General features: G+C 56.1%; 2 protein-coding genes across 2 annotated transcripts in view; one reads left to right on the forward strand and one right to left on the reverse strand.

The window, feature by feature from the left end:
* Positions 1–19,531, forward strand: part of NSUN5 (NOP2/Sun RNA methyltransferase 5) — a 74,826-nt gene that overhangs the window by 15,119 nt on the left and 40,176 nt on the right. The gene's annotated exons all lie outside the window — the stretch shown is intronic.
* Positions 1,859–17,790, reverse strand: FZD9 (frizzled class receptor 9). Its single transcript, XM_063146823.1, has 11 exons — positions 17,786–17,790; positions 16,861–17,101; positions 15,340–15,432; positions 14,513–14,581; positions 13,563–13,620; positions 10,061–10,213; positions 9,765–9,846; positions 6,452–6,575; positions 5,761–5,992; positions 4,445–4,565; positions 1,859–4,192 (listed from the first exon to the last, which is right to left on the reverse strand). Exons 1-11 carry the CDS (start codon positions 17,788–17,790, stop codon positions 1,948–1,950), a joined length of 3,423 nt encoding a protein of 1,140 aa, XP_063002893.1. The 3' UTR covers positions 1,859–1,947.

A 19,531-nucleotide genomic window follows, 5' to 3' on the forward strand; every position in this document is an offset into this window, starting at 1 on the left:
CAGGCCTGGGGTGGGGGAGCGCAGCATGCCAAGAGCAGCAGCAGGAGCGGAGCAGCTGCCCCCGCCAAGGAGAAGAGGGAGGCCGGCTGGCCGGCCGGCCGGCGGCCAGCCTTAGCCCTGTCCCTCGCGGCTGGCAAATGGTCCTTGCAAATGATCCCCGACCCCCCCCCCCCCCAGCTGCTGGCTCCCCCTTGGCCGCCAGCCAGGGCCTCTCCGGGGCAGGAAGGTCCAGCGTGCTATTGGCCCTCCTGTGGTGGTGCGAGAGCAGGGATCGAAACCGGGGCCGCCCCGGCCTGGCGTGGAGGGGGAGAGGAGACTCTCTCGCCACGACCCTGCCTCATGCCTTGAGGCCAAGGCCGGCACACTGGCGGGGCATGTGAGCGAGTGGCCCAAAGCAGCCTCCTCGTTGCCCGCCAGGCCTGCTGCACTCACCCCGCCGCTTCTGCGATGGCCCGGGGATCGTTACGGGCAGGAGAAGAGCAACGCTGGAAGGCGTCCTTGTCTCTCCGTGACCGGGAAGCCCACAAGCGCAACGGCAGCACCCTCCCGCTGGCCTTCCCCAGCACGCTGCCTCTGATGCTGTGGGGAATATCTAGCCGTCACAACGCGTTGCCATTGCCAGCTTTGACACGGCAAATGTGACTCCCCCACCCCACCCCGGAGGCACTCTGCAGCCCCCGGTTTTCTCAGCCCCTCAAGTCAGTTCTGCTGCTCTGGCAGGGGGAGGGCCTTCGCTTGTGCTAGAGCCCCAGCTGGGCATGCCAAAGGTCCCAAGTTGGAGACCCGGCTGCGTTTCCAGGTAGAGCCAGGAACGAACCCTGCCTGACACCCCGGAGCACCCCGGCTGCTGCCGGTCCATGTCGACAGTCCAAGGCTCCGTCCCGGGGTCAGGCAGCTTCCTCAGGTGAGGCCTTTCTACCATTCAGGACCAAAACAACAGAGGCGGTTCCCCCGGCTGCCTCCCAGGCCTCCGGTGGGCAACAGAAGTGTCCCGGCGGACAGACGCCTCAGCCCAGGGGAGGAACGGCAGCGCCCGCCCGCTCGCTCGCTCGCCCGCCCGCCCGCCCGCCCTTGGCAGCCACCTGCCTGGATCTCAGCAGCAGTCAGGGCTGAAGGTCAGAGCGCTGGCAGCCAGCGGGAGCGGGGAGGGGTGCTGGGGGGGAGGGCTTGCACAGCCTTGGCACCGCGGCCTCCCGGCTTTGTCACTCTCCCTCCGGCTGGGCTAAAAATACTCCGAGGGCCTCTCCTGCCCTTGGCTTCGGCTGTTCGAAACAACTTGCGCGATCTCCCCGCCACCATGCTGCTTTCCCCGCGGCCCCGGAGCCCTCCTCCCCCCTGCCCTGGGAGCCAGGCCTCCGCCTCAGGCCGGCCAGGGGCTTTGTCTCCTTCACCGCCTCCCCCCTGTGCCTGAGTCTCACCCCAGCCCACCCCTTCTTCCTTTTGGAACAGCTGTTTCCAGAGCCTCTTGAATTCCTGCAAGCAACACCAACCTCCGTTGAAATAACACAGCCAGGGTTTATTGGGTCTCTCCCCCGCCCTCCCCCCACCATTTCTTTCAACTAATGATTTTACTCTTTTTTTAAAAAAAAAAAAAATCTAAAATAAATTACAGCATTAAATAAGTTTGGGCCAAAGCCTCTCCCTTCTCACCTCCAAAATAAAACGTTAAAATCGTTACTGGATTTCGGCAACAGAGACATCCAACCCACAAGGCCAGGAAAAGTAGCTGTATTTGGTGCGGGTCTCTCTGCTCGGCGGCGTCTTTGGGGCCCCCAGACACAGGTGGCATAGTTGCCCAACGAAGCCCCCATTCACCCCCCCACCCCCCACCCCCGGGAATCTCTCTGCCTCCGCCTCCCCAGCATTTGCTCCTGCCAGCTGCTCGCTCTTTGCTGAAGCTGCTGCTGCAGAAGACGACAGCGTCCCCGTCCCCCGCCTCCCTCCTCCTCAGACATGCGTGGGGTTGTCCAGGTAAGGGTCCGCCTTGGTCATGTGCAGCATCACGGCGGGGGCTTTGAAGTGGCAGTGGGCCCCGGCACAGGCCACCCCGCTGCAGGCCTTCCCCCTAGTCCTCACGCCCAGCTTCCTGTTGCACAGGCTCTGCCAGGTCTGCAGCGTCTTGGAGCTCCACACCCACACGCCGCTGGTGATGCCCACCACCAGGGACATGAAGATCTTGAGCATGAAGATGGCCATGGTGGGCACGGAGGCCTCCAGGGAGCAGTCCGGGCTGCGGTGGCGATGGCGGCCCGGGAAGGCCAGGCAGCCCTGCTCCACGGCCCGCAGGTTCCAGTAATCCACGTTCAGCCGCTCGTAGAAGTAGCAGACGATGACGCAGGTGGCCGGCACGGTGTAGAGGATGGAGAAGACGCCAATCCTCACCATGAGCTTCTCCAGCTTCTCCGTGTTGGTGCCGCCCGTCTTCATGACCTTGCGGATGTGGAAGAGGGCCACGAAGCCCGTCAGGATGAAGGAGGTGCCCACGACCAGGTAGCAGGAGAGCGGCACGAGGATGAAGCCGGTCAGGGCGGCCCCGTCCCGGCTGCCCACGTAGCACAGCCCCGTCAGCTCGTCCCCCGCCACCTTCCGCATGGTGAGGGCCACGATGGTCTTCAGGGCCGGCACGCCCCAGGCCGCCACGTGGAAGTAGCTGCTGTGGGCCTCGATGGCTTCGTGGCCCCACTTCTTGCCGGCGGCCAGGAACCAGGTCAGGGTCAGCACCACCCACCACAGGGAGCTGGCCATGCCGAAGTAGTAGAGCAGGAGGAAGACCAGGGTGCAGCCGGTGCTCTCCAGCCCCTCCTGGATGACGTAGAGCTGGCCGTCCTGCCGGTCGCAGGCGATGTTCTCGGCGCCGGCCACCGAGCGGATGAGGAAGGCCACGGAGTAGACGTTGTAGCACATGGAGAGGAAAATGATGGGCCGCTCGGGGTACTGGAAGCGCTGCGGCTCCAGCAGGAAGGTCAGCACCGTGAAGGCGGTGGAGACGAAGCACAGCGTGGACCACACGGCCATCCAGATGAAGGCGAAGTCCTTGTCCCGCCGCGACCAGAAGACGTCCACGCCGGGCGAGCAGCGGGGCGCGCACGACAGGCTCTTGGCCACGTACTGGAACTTGTCCCCGTTCGCGCAGCCCGAGGAGGGCGAGGCGCCCCCGCCCGGCCGGCCCCCCGCCTCCTCTTCCTCCTCCTCCTCCTCGCCGCCGGGGCCGGAGCCCGCGGGCCGGGCGGGCCGGGGCGCCACGGGCAGCATGCCCTGGCCGCCGCGCTGGGGCTCGGCGGTGGTGGCGTTCTCGGGCGCCTCCATGCAGAGCGCGTGCGGGTCGTTGCGCGTGGGCAGCCGGGCGCAGTCCAGGGCCTCGGGCCAGCCGAAGTGGAAGTGCGCCATGATGGGCGCGCAGCGCTGGCGGGCCTGCTCGCACATGGGCCGGCAGGCCGGGATGCTGCTGGAGACCTGGTCGGTGCACATGGGCGCGTAGAGCGAGCACAGGAAGAAGCGCAGGTGGCCGTGGCAGCCGTAGGCCACCAGCGGCGCGAACTCGTGCAGCTTGAGCGCCGCCTCGCGCTGGTGCCCGTGGCCCAGCAGGTTGGGCATGCGGGTCAGGTTGTAGCCGATGCCCTGGCACATGGGGATCTCGATGGGCTGGCAGCGCCCGCCGCCGCCCCCGACGCGCTCCGCCTCGAAAGCGCCGCCGCCACCGCCCAGCAGCTCCAGCGCCCGCCCGGACGCCGCCGCCGCCGCCAGCAGCAGCAGCAGCATAAACGGCAGCGCGGCCCGCAGCTCACGCCGCATGGCGCCCACGCTCCCCGCCGCCGCTAGCTGCGCCGCCGCCGCCGCATGGCGCCCCGTCCGCAGCAGCAGCGGCTCCGGCTCCGGCTCCCCTGCGCCTCTGCCGCGGGCGACGCTCCGCTCGCGGGCGACGCTGCTGCTGCCGCCGCCGCCGCCGCGCTGCAGCCCGCCTACACCCCCGGGAGGCGGCGCCGGAGGGACACACCCCGCGCGGGGCGGGGAGGGGCGGGGCGGGCGCAGCAGGCGGACTGGAGCCACCGCTGGGGGGCTGCCCTGGCCAGCCCGGCTCGCTCGCCAGCTCGGCGCTCTGCACATCCTCAGAGGAGCGCGCCCAGCAGCTTCCGGAGCCGAACGTGGGCAGGGCGCCGCGGAAGCGCTGACTTTGCCCAACGTTTCTGACGTTCTAACTGATCAGGGGGCGCGGAAGCGTCCCCTTGGGTGCCTTACAGCGGGCGTGATGTGGCTGTCTAAAGCCCCCCACCCCTCCCCGTCCCCGAAGTGGCCCGGAGCCTGAAATGGGCCCGCTGTGCCACTGGCCACGTCCTCCCCGCCAAGTGGGAGCCGGTCAGCTCTCCGGACCGCTCAGCCCCCCTGGTCACTGCCCACCTTGGGGGCGGGGGGGGGGTTAGCAGATGACGTCAGCATCACGGCTCACCCCAAAGCCTCCCCCCTCTCCCCGCCGGTTTTCGGCCTTGCGAGCTGCGTTTCCCCTACAGCACTGGTGAGGGTGCTCAGACCCCCAGCGACCCCCGGCGCTCCCTGGGAACTCTGGAACCCTGGAAGAGCAGCCAAAAGAGGGGGGTCTCTCAGGCGGGTGGGAGGACCCCTCCTCTGCCCCTCTTCACAGGGGGAGGGAGAGGGGGGCATGTTTAATGCATTAGGGAATCTTTAGGAAGCCCTTTGAAGATGAAACGCCCAGAAGTGCCCGGGGTGATAGGCACGTGGCACACGCGGGCATGGAGCAGCCAGGAGATAGATGGATGCCGTTGAGATCGGCTCTGCGAAAGCCCGTCATAAACGGAATACTTAATCACCCGCCTGCCACCGAACGCCCCCCCTCCTCCTCCTCCTCCACACAAATATTCCTGCAAAGGGGGAGGGGTCACCCTTTGCAGCTGCCTTGAGCTGTAGGAAGCTTAGGAGAGCCCCCCCCCCGGTCCCCCCCCTCCTGCAACTGACTGCTTTTCAGTAGGGAGAGGGAGGTGGATGCTGGAATCTGGGCAGGATCTGGTCCTTCCCTCCCAGCCTGGGCAGAGTCCAGAGGTGCCTGCCTCTTGCCGGCCACCTGCTTTCGCCCAGCAGGGCCTTGTGGCTCTTCTACAGCCGGGGTGTCTGAAGACCCCCTTCCTTCCTTCCTTCCAGGGATTCCGATTCCCATCCCTTGCCCTTGAGGCTCTCCCAGTTTGGGATGTGAAAACCAGCCGCAGTTTGCCATGTATTGGTCGCCTCAATGGACTACTGCAATGCGCTTTGCGTGGGGCTGCCCTTGCGACGGGCTCAGCAGCTGCAGCTGGTGCAGCGCGCCGTGCCGGGGCTGCTCAGCGGAACGTCTTCCTGCGCGGAGAGCTCTGTCCTGGCTGCCAATGACCCCCCTGAGCCACGCTCAAGGTGCTGTTGCTGGTGTATAAAAGGCCTACACTCTCCGGACCAGGTTATCTGAGAGACCACCTTCTCCCTATAAGCTGCCCCACCTTCTATGCTTTGAAGGGAGGCCTTGTTACTGTGCTGCCACCACCCCCACCCCCGGCCTACCAAGGCCCGTTTGGCTGTGGTGTGAGGGAGGGTCTTCTCGGTGGTGGTGCCCACCATGTGGAATGATGTCCCTGATGAGATCAGGCGGGCTTCGAGTGTGGAGCGTTTCCGCCAGGAAGGGGGAGGCTGATGCAGACCAGTGAGTAGGGATAAGTCCGCTTCCAACGTACAGGAAAGCGTTGTTACACAAAGGATGCTCCTTCCCGGCTGCTCCCTCACCTTTGGGCGCCCGCCCTCCGGCCCGGCTCGTCTCCACACGGAGCTGCAGCTCCACATTCTGCTGAGACAGCGGAGTCGTCGCCTTAAAGGCCTGCGTGTCCACAACGGCACACGCTTTCGTGGGCGAGGGCCCATGTGACAAAGTTCCTGCCGCAGTAAAGGCGTTGGCCGTGGGCTTTCTCAAGGGCAGCAGGGAAGGCACCAAGGGCAAGGTGCCTCTTGCGGAGGCAGCCTGGAGTGGGAAGAGTTAACAGCAAAGAGGGGCCAAGGAGTGGGGTGGGGGTACGGGACAGGGACAGCAACACACAACTGAAAAATACATGCCTTTTAATTTAATTTAGCTTTAATATGTAAAACTGTTGCTCTTGGCTGGGGGTGGCAAGACTGGTCCAAGAGCAATGCGTGGCTTTCGAAGCCAAGGGCTGCTTTGAAACACACACGCCGGGCTGCCAGGCGGGGACCGAGTGCGGGGGGGGGGGGCAGCGCCCGCCTCCTTTAAACAGGCTGCGCCCCAAACACATGGGGCAGGGGAGCCCAAGGCTGAGGGAGGGTGCTTGGCACCACTGCCCTGGTCAAGCTGCTAGCCTCCAGCGGTCGGTTCACTGTCTCTCCCTGGCCTTCGGGTGTGGGGACACAGGCGCCCCAGAAGTGGAGGAGGCGGAGGAGGCTGCCCGGTCCCCTCCAGAGGCACCCTGGCTGTGACAGCAGCAGCAGCAAGCACCTCTCGGGCCCAGCTGCCCCCTGCAAGGGGAGGCTTGGAGCCCAGGCTGTGGGGCTCAGGCCAACGTGGGTTGCCCGGAGGGTCACGGCTGAGCCTGTCAACACGGCACCAGCAGGGCAAGCCGGCCAGAAGGACGGTGGTGGCAAAGGCAGCAGGGGAGCTGCTGAGCCATAGCTGGACCAGAGGGGACCCCTGCCCTGCCCTGCCCTGCCCTGCCCTGCCCTGCCGTGCCCTGCCTGGCGAGCTCTGAAGCCCCCTGCTCTGATACTGACCGCCCCCTTGCCGTTCCCCGCGTCTGCACATCCCTTCCGGCATCGCAAGCCCTGGGACTGGCCCATCATCTGTTGTTGTTATTATTATTATTATTATTATTATTATTATTATTATTTATTTATTTATATAGCACCATCCGTGTACATGGTGCTGTACAGAGTAAAACAGTAAATAGCAAGGCCCTACCGCATAGGCTTACATTCTAATAAAATCATAATAAATCAATAAGGAGGGGAAGAGAATGCAAACAGGCACAGGGTAGGGTAAGCAGGCACAGGGTAGGGTAAAACTAACAGTATAAAGTCTGCACAACATCAAGTTTTAAAAGCTTTAGGAAAAAGAAAAGTTTTTAGTTGAGCTTTAAAAGCTGCGATTGAACTTGTAGTTCTCAAATGTTCTGGAAGAGCGTTCCAGGCGTAAGGGGCAGCAGAAGAAAATGGACGGAGCCGAGCAAGGGAAGTAGAGGCCCTTGGGCAGGCGAGAAACATGGCATCAGAGGAGCGAAGAGCACGAGCGGGGCAATAGTGTGAGATGAGAGATAGGAAGGAGCTAGACCGTGAAAAGCTTTGAAGGTCAACAGGAGAAGTTTATATTGGATTCTGAAGTGAATTGGAAGCCAATGAAGAGTGGAGTAACATGGTCAGAGCGGCGAGCCAAGAAGATGATCTTTGCGGCAGAGTGGTGAACAGAAACCAACGGACTGATGTGAGAAGAAGGAAGGCCAGAGAGAAGAAGGTTGCAGTAGTCCAACCGTGAAATAACCAGTGCATGAACAAGCGTCTTGGCGGAAGAGACAGACAAAAATGATCGAATCCTGGCAATATTATACAGGAAAAATCGACAAGATTTAGCTACTGCCTCAATATGAGGAATAAAGGAGAGCGAGGAGTCAAATATAAAGCCAAGGCTACGAGCTTCCTTGACCGGAGTAAGCGTAACATCATTGACAGTAAGAGAGAATGAGAGATGAGGAGAAGGTTTAGGAGGAAAAACGAGCAGTTCAGTCTTTGCCATATTGAGTTTCAAACGACGATGAAGCAGCCAAGCTGAGATATCTGAAAGACATGCCGAGATACGATCGTGAACATCAGGAGAAAGTTCCGGAGATGACAGATATAGTTGTGTATCATCGGCGTACAGATGATAGTGGAGGCCATGAGATTGAATAAGCTTGCCCAAGGGTAACATGTATAAGGAAAACAACAACGGGCCAAGCACCGAGCCTTGCGGAACCCCTACTGAAAGGGGAAAGGAGGAAGACGAGCTGCCATTAGTCAACACGCTGAAAGAGCGACGAAAGGGGCTGCCCACCTTGTCGTGTGTGTGTGTGTGTGTGTGTGTGTGTGTGTGTGTGTGTGTGTGATCTCACACTTCTCTTTCATTCCAGGAATGCCACCTCACACACACACACCGCCTGAGTGAGACTGCCTCAGATGGGCAGAACCCACAGTCCCTAAAATAGCCTTCCTCAACCTGCTGCCCTCCAGCTGTGCGGGACTACAGCTCCTATCATTCTCATGCAATGCTGGTGGCGTATGATGGGGGTGGCAGGACCCTCACATCTGGAGGGAACCAGCTGGAGGAAGGTTGGATTGCCACGTTCTCTAGAAGCAGCCAAAGAAGTCTTCTCCATGTTGACTGAGCCCCTCAACAACAATGCCGAGGAGCCCATGCGTTGGGGCACAGCGCCTACCCAAGAGTAGGAGGCCTGGCGGAGCTGGATCACCAGGCCAAGGTAGGCCCGGTCGAGCTCAGCACCCCGCTACCAGCGGCAGCCAGACCTTGGCATGAAATGTGGCCCTCGGGAGTTCCCCACGTGGGCTCTGAGCTTTTGCATCCCTGAGGACATCCAAAGGCCACCCACCTTTAAAGACCCTGAAAAGAGGTAAGACAAGCTTTTTGCAGGCAGGCAGGAGAGCCTCCTCTCCATCCACTTGGTCTCCTCTGCTCAAGCAGGGCAAGTGAGGCTGGCCTGGCCTGGCCTGGCCAGGGTGTCATGTGAGCCAAGTGGGCCCCAGAACCTAGCCTACAGCAGGCAGGGGCCCCAGGGCAAAGCAGAAAGGGTCCCCTGAAGGCAGGAAGCCTTGAGAACAGCCACCCTGGAGCAAGACATGAGGAAAAGCTTCCTGACTGTTGGAGCAGTGCGACAATGGAACCAGTGACCTAGGGAGGTTGTGGGCTCTCCCGCACTCGAGGCCTTCAAGAGGCAGCTGGACAGCCCTCTGTCAGGGATGCTCTAGGGTGGATTCCTGCATTCAGCAGGGGGGTGGACTCGATGGCCTTGTAGGCCCCTTCTGAAATCTCTTCATTGGCTTCCAATTCACTTCAGAATCCAATATAAACTTCTCCTGTTAACCTTCAAAGCTTTTCACAGTCTAGCTCCTTCCTATCTCTCCTCTCTCATCTCACACTATTGCCCCGCTCGTGCTCTTCGCTCCTCTGATGCCATGTTTCTCGCCTGCCCAAGGGCCTCTACTTCCCTTGCTCGGCTCCGTCCATTTTCTTCTGCTGCCCCTTACGCCTGGAACGCTCCTCCAGAACATTTGAGAACTACAACTTCAACCGCAGCTTTTAAAGCTCAACTAAAAACTTTTCTTTTTCCTAAAGCTTTTAAAACTTGATGTTGTGCAGACTTTATACTGTTAGTTTTACCCTACCCTGTGCCTGCTTACCCTACCCTGTGCCTGTTTGCATTCTCTTCCCCTCCTTATTGTTTTACTATGATTTTATTAGATTGTAAGCCTATGCGGCAGAGTCTTGCTATTTACTGTTTTACTCTGTACAGCACCATGTACATTGATGGTGCTATATAAATAAATAATAATAATAAATAATAATAATAATACTCTTCTAGGATTCTAAGGCAACGGCCTGCAGAAGAGCTGAGAGTCCGCAAAAGAAGGGCGTCTGTGGCTGAAGCCATCCCCTGGGATTCCTTTGCATGCGGGCCGACGTCCTCTCAGGCTAGCAGCCCTGGGGGCCTCGAGGCCTCGGGAGCGTGGCTGCGTACACAAGGTGAGAGCAGGGGCCCAGCAGCCCCACGCGCACTGAGCCGTGGCCCTTGCACCTCATCCGCTCTCGCTTTGCCAGGCCTGGAAGAGTGTCGGGGGGAGGCAACAGGCTTCGGGGAAGGGACAGGCCGCCTTTCTTTACGGTCCCAGACCGGGATCCAATATCAATAGCCAGAAGAAAGGAGGCATAGAACGCGGGAGGGCGGGGCGCGTGCCCAGAACCCGTTTGGGCTGGCAGGGGCAGGGGCAGGCAAGGCTGCGTCTCCGGAAGCCGGCAGGCTGTGGTTCCTGGCACCCGTGTAGCTGCTGCCTTCCTCCCTTTCTTCCAGCCGGCTGGGCTTGGGAACGGAGGCCGGAGGCTCTCCGAGACACTGAGGCAAAGCTCCACACTGGGCGTTCAGACGCGAGAGCCTGGCGCTTCCCCAAGGCCCACCTGCCTTCAGCGACCCTGCAAAGCAGAGAAGCCAGGGTGCCCGACTCTCTCTTGAGGCCCCCTGCAAAAGCACCCCCAGGAATCCAGAGCGGACGGAAGGCGAGGAAGTGGAATGAGAGGCTGATCCGAAGCCGCAGCGGAGCTGCTGCTGCTCCCACCAGCCCTTTCGGCAAGAGCTTTGAGGGGCTGCAGTTTACGGTTCTTTCGTTTATAGAGATAAATGTCCCGTTAAAGCTGGGTTAAAAGAGGCCATCTGGTCTCCTTCCCCTGGCCTGCTTCTGGTTTTAACCTGCCCACTGCTTATACCAGCCTTCCCGGCTGGGAATGATGGGAACTGGAGTCCAAGCACACCCAGAGGGCACCACATGGGGGAAGGTTGTCTTATCTGCTGTTTGCCTGCCTTCCTCTGACTCCTGCTGCTGCTGCTGCTGCTGGATCACCCAGCTGTCTACTCAAATGTAGCTAACAAACAGGCACCAGGAGTCTGCGAAAGAAAGAAAGAAAGAAAGAAAGAAAGAAAGAAAGAAAGAAAGAAAGACTCATCCCTGTTGCAGGCCGTGGCTTCAGACACCCCCACCCTGGAAGCCTTCGGGGGCCCAACTCGGTGCACGGATAGAGCTAGTGGAAGGCCAAGGAGCGAGCACCTGTGACACTCCCTGGGGCACCCCAGACCCCCCTCCCAAAGACTCCAGGGAGTCCTGCCATTCCACAAATGCCAGCTCTTGCGCACACACACACCCCGTCTGCGCTGAGTGGATCAGCCCACCATGAACCTGGAGAGAGAGAGAGAGAACTCTAGCGGAGGTTAAAGAACTCATTCAAATGGATCCTTGGGAGATAAATTTATCTTCCTCTGGAATTTGACAGATATAGATGGAGCAAAAGGCCCGTGGGCTCAGGTTTCAAAGGGCCACCAGAGGCAACCCTGAGCTGCATGGAGCCAGCAAGCTTCCGGAGGGAAGGAGGAAGGGCGGGTGAGCGGAGGCGCGGAGTGCAGCGGCCACTGAAGAGCCCAGGGTAGCGAAGCCAACACAAGATTGTCCCTGGCCTACACAGGCAGGCAGCAGCAGGACATGGCGGCAGCAGGGGCTCAGTGCTGGGGGGGGGGGTGTCTGGAGGCTCCGGGGTCACTGAATCCGCTCCAAATTCACTGGCCCGGAACCACTGACGGAGGAGCCACCAGCCGCCACTGCTCAGTTCTGAGATGATGCAGAGGGTGGAGAGGACAGGAGTTTTGAATGCTCGTCTGTTAGAAAAAACTCCCCCCCACCCCCACCCCCAAGTAGAAATGTATCACAAAGTGCCAGGAGTTGTTTTGTTGACAAAATAAAACGGGAAGTGGTATATAAATGTCCTAAAATTAATTAATTCATAAATAGCAGTTAGCTAGCACTACGAGTTCGGCACACCTTCAGCACAACAACTCTGCAAGGTAGGCCAGGGTTAGGGTTCTCATGTCGCAGGTGAGCAGCAGAGACCGGGGGCACCTGCTGGGCCTCCCCGGCTCACAGCTCCTGCCCGCAGCTGCTAACTCTCGCCTGTTCTGAGGGTTCCTGAGGGCCACAGCTAGTGAGCTGATGAAGGCCGGCAGGCAGGAAGAGGCTGGCACATCACGGGACCCCTGGCACTCCTCTGGCATCCATGGCAGGCGCTCAACGAGAGAGACCCCGGTGCAAGAGGACTCCGCAGCACCCCCACCCGCTATAAATCCCAGCTGCCATGATGGTTGACGTCAAGTGCCCTGCAATGTCCTGGCACCGGGAGGGAAACCTGAGCCTGGGAAGGCAGCTTTGGAGACCATGCAGAGCCACCGCAGGCAGGTAGGAGCCCAACAGGACAGCATAAAGACAGCAGCAGAACATGGCCCAACCCATGACCTTCCCTCGGCCAGCTTCTCCACCTCCCGCGCCCTGAAACGACTCTGCCCGTTGCCCCCCCCCCATGCCCTGGAACTGCCTCCCCAAAGGCCTCCCTGCAGCCCCCTCCTGTCTTTCCTTCAAGTCCCTCCTCAAATCTCGCCTTTCCCAGGAAGCCTTCGGATCATTCCGACTCCCCCCTCTGCTGTATTGTAACTGAGCCAAAGTGGCTGCCATTGACCACGGGAGTCTCCTTCTCGGCCCCCGTTTCTCTGTTTTCGACTGTAAGCCCCTTAGGGTAAGGGCCTGGCCCACCTGTTCTTTGCAAAGCACCAGGTGCATATAACTAACAATAACTAATCCTAGAGAAATCAAGAACAAAACTGGCATTTTGCAGTATTGTATTGCTTCAAGGTTATGTTTTTATTGGTATCATTGTGCTATGGTTTACATTGATTTTGTCTTGCTTGTTATATTGATTAAGGATATTTTTTATCCTTTCTTGTGTAAGTTCCTTTATGGTGTCTTTTTTTCTTGAGGTGAGAAGTGACACATAAAAATTAATAAACAAATGAAATGACTAAATGAAAAATGTATTTCCGCCACCCTGCATTTTACTTGATGGGATTTGTATTTTAATGTTAATTATTTTTAGCAGCTTTCAATATTTACTGTTTTACTCTGTACAGCACCATGTACATTGATGGTGCTATATAAATAAATAATAATAATAATAATAATAATAATAATAATAAGTATTTGTAAGTTAAAAGGTTATTTTATCCTGTGGTTTTGGGGTTATAAATTTTGCAAACCTCCCATAGAAATTATTATTATTATTATTATTATTATTATTATTATTATTATTATTTATTTATTTCACTTATATACTGCTCCAATAGCCAGGGCTCTCTGGGCGGTTTACAGAAATTCTAAATAAATAAAAACGAGTATACAAAATTTAAAATTCTAAATCACAGAACATACACACATAAAGCATTAAAAACCATTAAAAAAACTAAACATGTGGGTGATTAAGATTAATAATGTTCTGCACTGAGCTATAGGACATGGAGCCTAATACCTTTCACCTTGCTGGCCCTGAAGATGTGGAGAGAATCCTTGGAGGAATATGGCCGGTCACATAGGAACCTGACCCTTGCCCATCTTGTCTCAGTATGGTCAGGTCTGCACACCTGGGTCAGCAAAGTGATAACCACTTCTCCGTGGGACGGCTTTCTACTGATGGTTCTGAAGGAGGTGACTGTATAGCCTCTATGGGTGGGTGGGTGGGTGGAGTCTTTGGACTCCTCTGGTGTGTACAAGTATCACTCTGTGACTAATACTCCTTTTGGGGAGGGCGGCAAAGTGTTTGAGCTAGTGGTGTTGGAATAGTTCCAAGGATTTCCGAAAAGCCGCCAGCACCCTAGTGGGTGGCTTTGCACAGAGATGGCCGGGCGGAGAAGCCATGTAGAGAATCGTCAGTATGCAGGCAATACCCAGCTCACCTGGCCTTTTCATCTGACCCCAGAAGCGTTGAAGCGCTGGTTTATCCATTGAGAACGACTGGATGGGGCAAAAGAAGCTGAAACTCACTCCAGGCAAAACGGAAGTCCTGCTGGTGGGTGAGTCACCTGACCCAGATTTGGGTGTGAAGCCTGACTTGGATGCATCCCCCTGGACCAAAAGATCAGGTCTGGCGTCTGACAGACGCTCCCGTTTTAAGATGTGCAGGTGTCCTTTTGAGGCAGAGCGGGCAGGGCTTTTTCTGAAGTGGCCCCCACTCTGCAGAATATCCTGCTGACTGAAATCTGTCCTGCCCCGACAGGGTTTCATTTCAGGTGACTGGCAGTAACAGGATTATTCAAAAAGGCATTGGATCTAAGGCAGGATGTACGTTTAATGCAGACGGCCTTGAGCACGAGCAGAGTGCCTTCTAGTTGCCAGTCATCCCGAATCTTATTCTGCATGTACAATCCTCTCTTATGCAGCCCTGGATTCTCGCTTTTTGGTACCAGATTATCCAAACCTGGAGATGTGAAATTCTTGAAAACTGCACTCTTTAGGAACAAGATGTAAACAATTCACTTTTCAAAAAAAAAACGAACAACCCAGAGGTCTGCCGTATGGCTGCAAATGTGAAAATGTGTGTTGGCGGGGAAGTCCCTGTGTTGCAATACCAACTCATAACATCGTTGAAGAGGGCGCAGAGGAGGCCTCCGTCAAGACCCCGGGGCCTCACGTGAAGCGCTTGTCTTCTTCCTCACCCCTAGATACGGACTTGCTGCTTGCTTAATCTATGGCTGTGCCAGTTTCCATCTGGGACCTCGTGGAGTTCCTCCACGTTATGGCTGGGGGTTCACCGGACCCTTGCCTGCCCAGGCAGGTGCCGTGTCACCTGTGAAAGACCCTGAGGCAGGTCTGTGGCTCTTTCAGACCACCGAAGGGAGTTGCAAACCTCATAATCATCCACGTCAGACTCTCCCTGGGTTGAACGCAGGGGTTTCCACTCGGGCGCCACTCCTGGCTGATGGGACACGGAGAGGGAACCCCCTCCAAGACACGTCGTAGGGGCCGAAATATTATACCAAGGTTCTTCATGCCTCTCTTCCAGAATGTAGTGTTACCTGAACTCCCACCACAGCAGGTCTCCTAAGGTTTAGGGCAGAGGTGCCTTGTCACGGAGCTGTGGCAAAACGCTTAATTCTCATCAAGACTTTTCTGCATCTGGGCCAAAAAGTCGCCTCTGAAATGGAATGCCAGCCCAGAGACCAGAAAAGCGCCCCCACTTCTCAGCCCTGCTGAGACTGCCCCGCTCTCTTGCCACCTCCGAGGAAATAGGGAGACGGTGTCCCCCTTCTCCACACGACAGGAGCCCCAACGGTGGGTGGTGTGCCTACGGCGGGCCCTTGGGTGCCAACATGGGGGGCCCTTCACCACCCCCACTGCTGGGACAGGCGTCAGCCTTGTCAGCTCCGTTGAACCCCCCCCCACACTGAGGTTTCGCAGAGGGGTCGCCCCGTAGTTTCTGTGCGCGGCTTGGTAATTCTAGCAGCTGTGAGAGCTAAATTGGGCAGGAAGGTCAGCGTGAGCCACTCGTGTGACACGCTGCTTTGTGTGCAAAGTGCCTCCCCTCTCTCCCCAACACCCTGAGCTGGAGGAAACGGCAGGACAGAACCAAACCAAGAAGGCCGCCGGATCTTTCGAGGCAGCCTGCGCTTCTACCTCGGAAAGGCCTCCGTTTCCTCGCCAGTCATCCCACCCCCCAGGCGCCGCTGAACCCACCGGGCTGGCCCCCTCGGCTTCTCCCTTGTTTTTCTTCTCACCCGGCTCCCTGGAAAGTGCGGTGTTTTTCTTCCCCCGCAGCTGACGTCTCACCTGAAAGGCCGATTGTGCGAGAGGCCCGGCAGAAAGGCCGGGCAGGAACTTTGGCTTCACGCGGCCGTGCCCTTTCCAACCCAAACGGAGCTGAAAGGGCTTCTCTGTCGAGGGGACGAGCAACCTTCCCACCCCCCAGGGCTGTTCACCGATCCCTCGATGATAAGATGCTTCTACCAACTTGCTTTCTGCTAGGTTTTTGTTCCCTCCAAGCTGGCACAATCCTGCCATGACTTCCGCCCCCTTGCAAGAGCACCCACTGGCTGAAGCCCTTGGTGGGAAACATTGAAAATTCCCATCAGTCTCATATGTCTTTATCATAGCACACCCACCCACCCACCCACCCACCCACCCAAAAGAATCCCGGGGAGCCTCGCTGAAACCGGAGACTTTGCTGTTCAGATGTGGAGCCCTTTTCCTGCACAGCGCTGCCATTCTGAGGGCTCCGTGAGAACCTGGAACTAAAAGTAGGGGCACCGGAGGGGAGTCTGGGCCCATCGCATTTTTCAAACTCTCTGCAGCCACCTAAGAGCCTTCTGCGCTGTCTGGCCTCTGAAGCCAGAGAACCTGCCTCTCTCCTCCTTCCCTCCTAAATCTATCCTTCTCCTCCCCCACCACCCACCAGTCCCACCAGTCCCCTGCCTTGCTGTTTCCACAAGGCCTCCTCTGGCTCCTTATTGGGCAAGCGTTCGTTCCCCCACCCCACCCCCAATCTCCACCTTCCTCTATCTTAATATGAGGCCTGTTAGACGTAGTACACAGGCCCACGTCCCACAGGGCTGCTTTACTAACCCAGCTGTTGTCCTGCCCAACTTTACATCCTCCAGATGTGCTGGACTACAACTCCCATAATTCCCAGCCACCATGGCCAATGGCTAGGAATTATAGGAGTTGCAGTCCAGCACATATGCAAACTTAGCATATGTTGTTAAATACTGTTAAATGCCTGGGAGAAGAAAAAGACCTGGCACTGAAAAGATAACAATGTTGGCGACAGGCGAGCCTCATGGGGGAGATCATTCCACAGTCGGGGGGCCACCACCGAAAAGGCCCTCTCCCTTGTTGCCGTCCTCCGAGCTTCCCTCGGAGTAGGCACTCGGAGGAGGACCTTAGATGTTGAGTGCAGTGTGCGGGGAGATTCACGTCGGGAGAGGCGTTCCGTCAGGTATTGTGGTCCCAAGCTGTGTAGGGCTTTATAAGTTAAAACCAGCACCTTGACTTCTGCTTATTTATCCACTGGATTTTTTATTTTATTTTTTTAAAATGTTATTTGTATTTTAAATGTTTTTAATATTGTAGCTTATTTTTAATTTTCGCATATCTCTAGCTATTTTAACTGTACATGTTTTAATTTGTAAAGCCATCTTGAGTCCCAGTATTGGGGTGGGGGGGGGGAAGGCAGGATATAAATAACTGTTATACTAATACCCACGCATTCCAGGCCCAGCACACGAGGCTGCTCACAGCAACGACCTTCTCTGTGGCATCTTGCTTGGGCTGTGCGGGCACGTTGAAACTAGGCAAGGTCTGGCTCTCTTCCTCCTCCTCCTCCTCCAGCTCAGGCGCTGGTCCGGCAGTGGAAGCAGGGCCTGGAGTGGGGTTCAGCACAGATCCTTCTTTCTCCGCCTGCCCCCACGTCCTCCCTCCCGCCCAGAGGCTGGCCTCGGCCCTGGCCGTGGAGCCTCAACTCACACAAAGTGGCTCCTTGTTCTGCCTTCCCAGCAGCGGGCTGCAGAGAATTTCATGGAATCGGATCCATTTCCTGATGGAGTTTTATTACATTCCCAACAGAAATAAATAAATAGGAGAGCAGCGCAGGACGTCTTGGAACCTCCGTGGTGAAGAAAGCCCAGGTCCTGACGCTGAAACTGGCCTCAGGAAAGACGGGCCACGGGAGGCAGGGGCTGGGGAGGCACAGGGGCATCTCTGCGTGGACGGACGGCTCGCGTCTTGCCCAGAGGATTCAGGCAACCACTGCTCCAGAGGACTGAAACCCTTGCCCACAGCTCCTCCTAGCCTCCGGGGGGTTCCTACCAGTGGCCACGGCTATCCTCTGTTGCCACGGCTGTGACCACGCCGCCACGTAGGTCTTTTCACTATTATTGAATCATGGAGCGCTGCCAACAGAGTGGGGGAGTAAGTGGTCCGTGTCAGCATCCTGGCATATTCCGCGTCCACCGCCGGCTTCCAGCCCTCACTGTTAAGAGCTCCTCTCTGCCGTCGTTCCATCACCTCTTTCGCCTGCCACAGAATCCTTCCTATGGTTCCACCTCTTCAGCAGTTCACCTGCTGGTCCTTTCCTTAGGGCTTTAAAACCAATTACCTGCCCTCCTCCAAGTGGGTATATCCTTACTGCATCTCTGCCCCTGCCAAGGTGGAACACCTGACGCCCCCATCACTTCCTGCTTTCAGTCGGGTGCCGAAGACAATGGAATTTTGTTCGGCTTTTCCATCACGGTGCGGTGATTCCAGTGAGAGGAAACGCCGGCGTGGCCCTGCTGGGCCCAAGGAATCACCGGATCCTGCAGGTCCGAGAGCAGCCACGATGGAACGAGATGGGCGCCCGGTGTGGAACAATCCCAGCTCTGGGTGAGCTGCTTGGAATTTTCCTAAACCTTGGTGACAGCCCAAGTGTGACCTTGGCAGCTGGACTGATAAGGGCAAAGGGCTCTTCGCATCTGCTCAGATGCCTAGAGGGAAGCAGGAGGCACCCCGCAGACGCTGGAAAACTTGGGCTGCTTTGGAAGAAGACATGGATGTGGAATCTATTTATTTATTTTATTACATTTATATACCGCCCCATAGCCAAAGCTCTCTGGGCAGTTTACAAGAGTTAAAAACAGTAAACATTAAAAGTATACAAAATTTAAAACCATCAAAAACATAAAAACAACAGTATAAAAACAACATTATCCATTTTAAAAACAACAGTCCTGGGGTCCGTTAAAAAACAAACTTAGCGTTGTTAAATGCTCTTAAATGCCTGGGAGAAAAGTCTTGACCTGGCGCCGGAAAGATAACAACGTTGGCGCCAGGCGAGCCTCATCGGGGAGATCATTTCACAGTCGGGGAGGCCACCACCGAAAAGGCCCTCTCCCTTGTTGTGCTTATGGAGCAATGAGCAGACAATGGAAGGAGCAAGTGACAGGTCTTCTCACATGTCTCATTATCAAATTGGTGTAAATCTTGAGAATCAATGTGATCCCATTTCTGATCCATATAAAAAGGGGCTTCAGGATCACGTTCAGAAGAGGAGGAGGAGGAGGAGTCCACACACTTCACTTCAATTCACGACTGATGGGTTTATCCTGCCATCCCATATCTCCCTCTGTTTTTCCTTGCTTTCCATTGATCCGGTGCCAATGAAGATCCTTTGCTCCTCCGCACTTGGATTTGTAGATATGGATTTTACTTTCATAGTGGAATCGTCAAATAATTGTCAATTTATGTAGGCCGAGAATTGCTACTCATTTGCTTTGATTGCTTAGTTAATGGCATTTCAATATCATTCTTAAACCATTTATATTAGTTGGTTGGTTGCTGCTGACCTTCGCTGACCATTTATATGCTCTAAGATCTTAATTATATAGGGTGGGATACAAATGTTTTAGATAAATAAATACTAATTTTACTATAATATTATTTTATATATGAAGTTATTTTTAGGCATTATGCAACTGATTAAAATGACGGAGAGTAAGCATGACCAGTGTGAAAGACCTCAGATTCAACATACTGGATTGGGTTATTACATTGTATTTTTATTGTTTTAATGTTGTGTTATCTCGTATTTCACTTAGAGAACTGTATTTTATAAAGTAGCTAATAATATAACAAACCTATAATAATATCTGTACATCCATCAACTCCGTAGACCCAAGACTGAAACCTAAAGACCTGAAACTTGCATTGGGCACACTAGGAATTATTTTGTTTTCAAAGTGCATTAATTAAATCTAATTAATTTAAATTTGTCAGTATGGTTGAAACCTGTGGTAACAGCTTCAACCACTAGATGGCAGGTTTCCCTAAATAGCGCTTAGCTTTGCAGTCAGGGGAGATTAGTAGACCATGGAACACAATTATACAACCGCCCCCT

Source organism: Elgaria multicarinata, chromosome 22, assembly GCF_023053635.1.
Source record: "Elgaria multicarinata webbii isolate HBS135686 ecotype San Diego chromosome 22, rElgMul1.1.pri, whole genome shotgun sequence".
Taxonomy (NCBI): domain Eukaryota; kingdom Metazoa; phylum Chordata; class Lepidosauria; order Squamata; family Anguidae; genus Elgaria; species Elgaria multicarinata.

What these genes read in the sequence shown, in the direction of transcription:
- FZD9 (XM_063146823.1), bottom strand. An exon ending in GCTGGGCCTGGAATGCGTGG is followed by an intron (nt 15,433 to 16,860) that starts GTATTAGTATAA and finishes TCGGCCTTTCAG; the next exon opens with GTGAGACGTCAGCTGCGGGG. An exon ending in CGGAGGGCGGGCGCCCAAAG is followed by an intron (nt 4,566 to 5,760) that starts GTGAGGGAGCAG and finishes CTGCTCTTCCAG; the next exon opens with GGTTCCAGAGTTCCCAGGGA.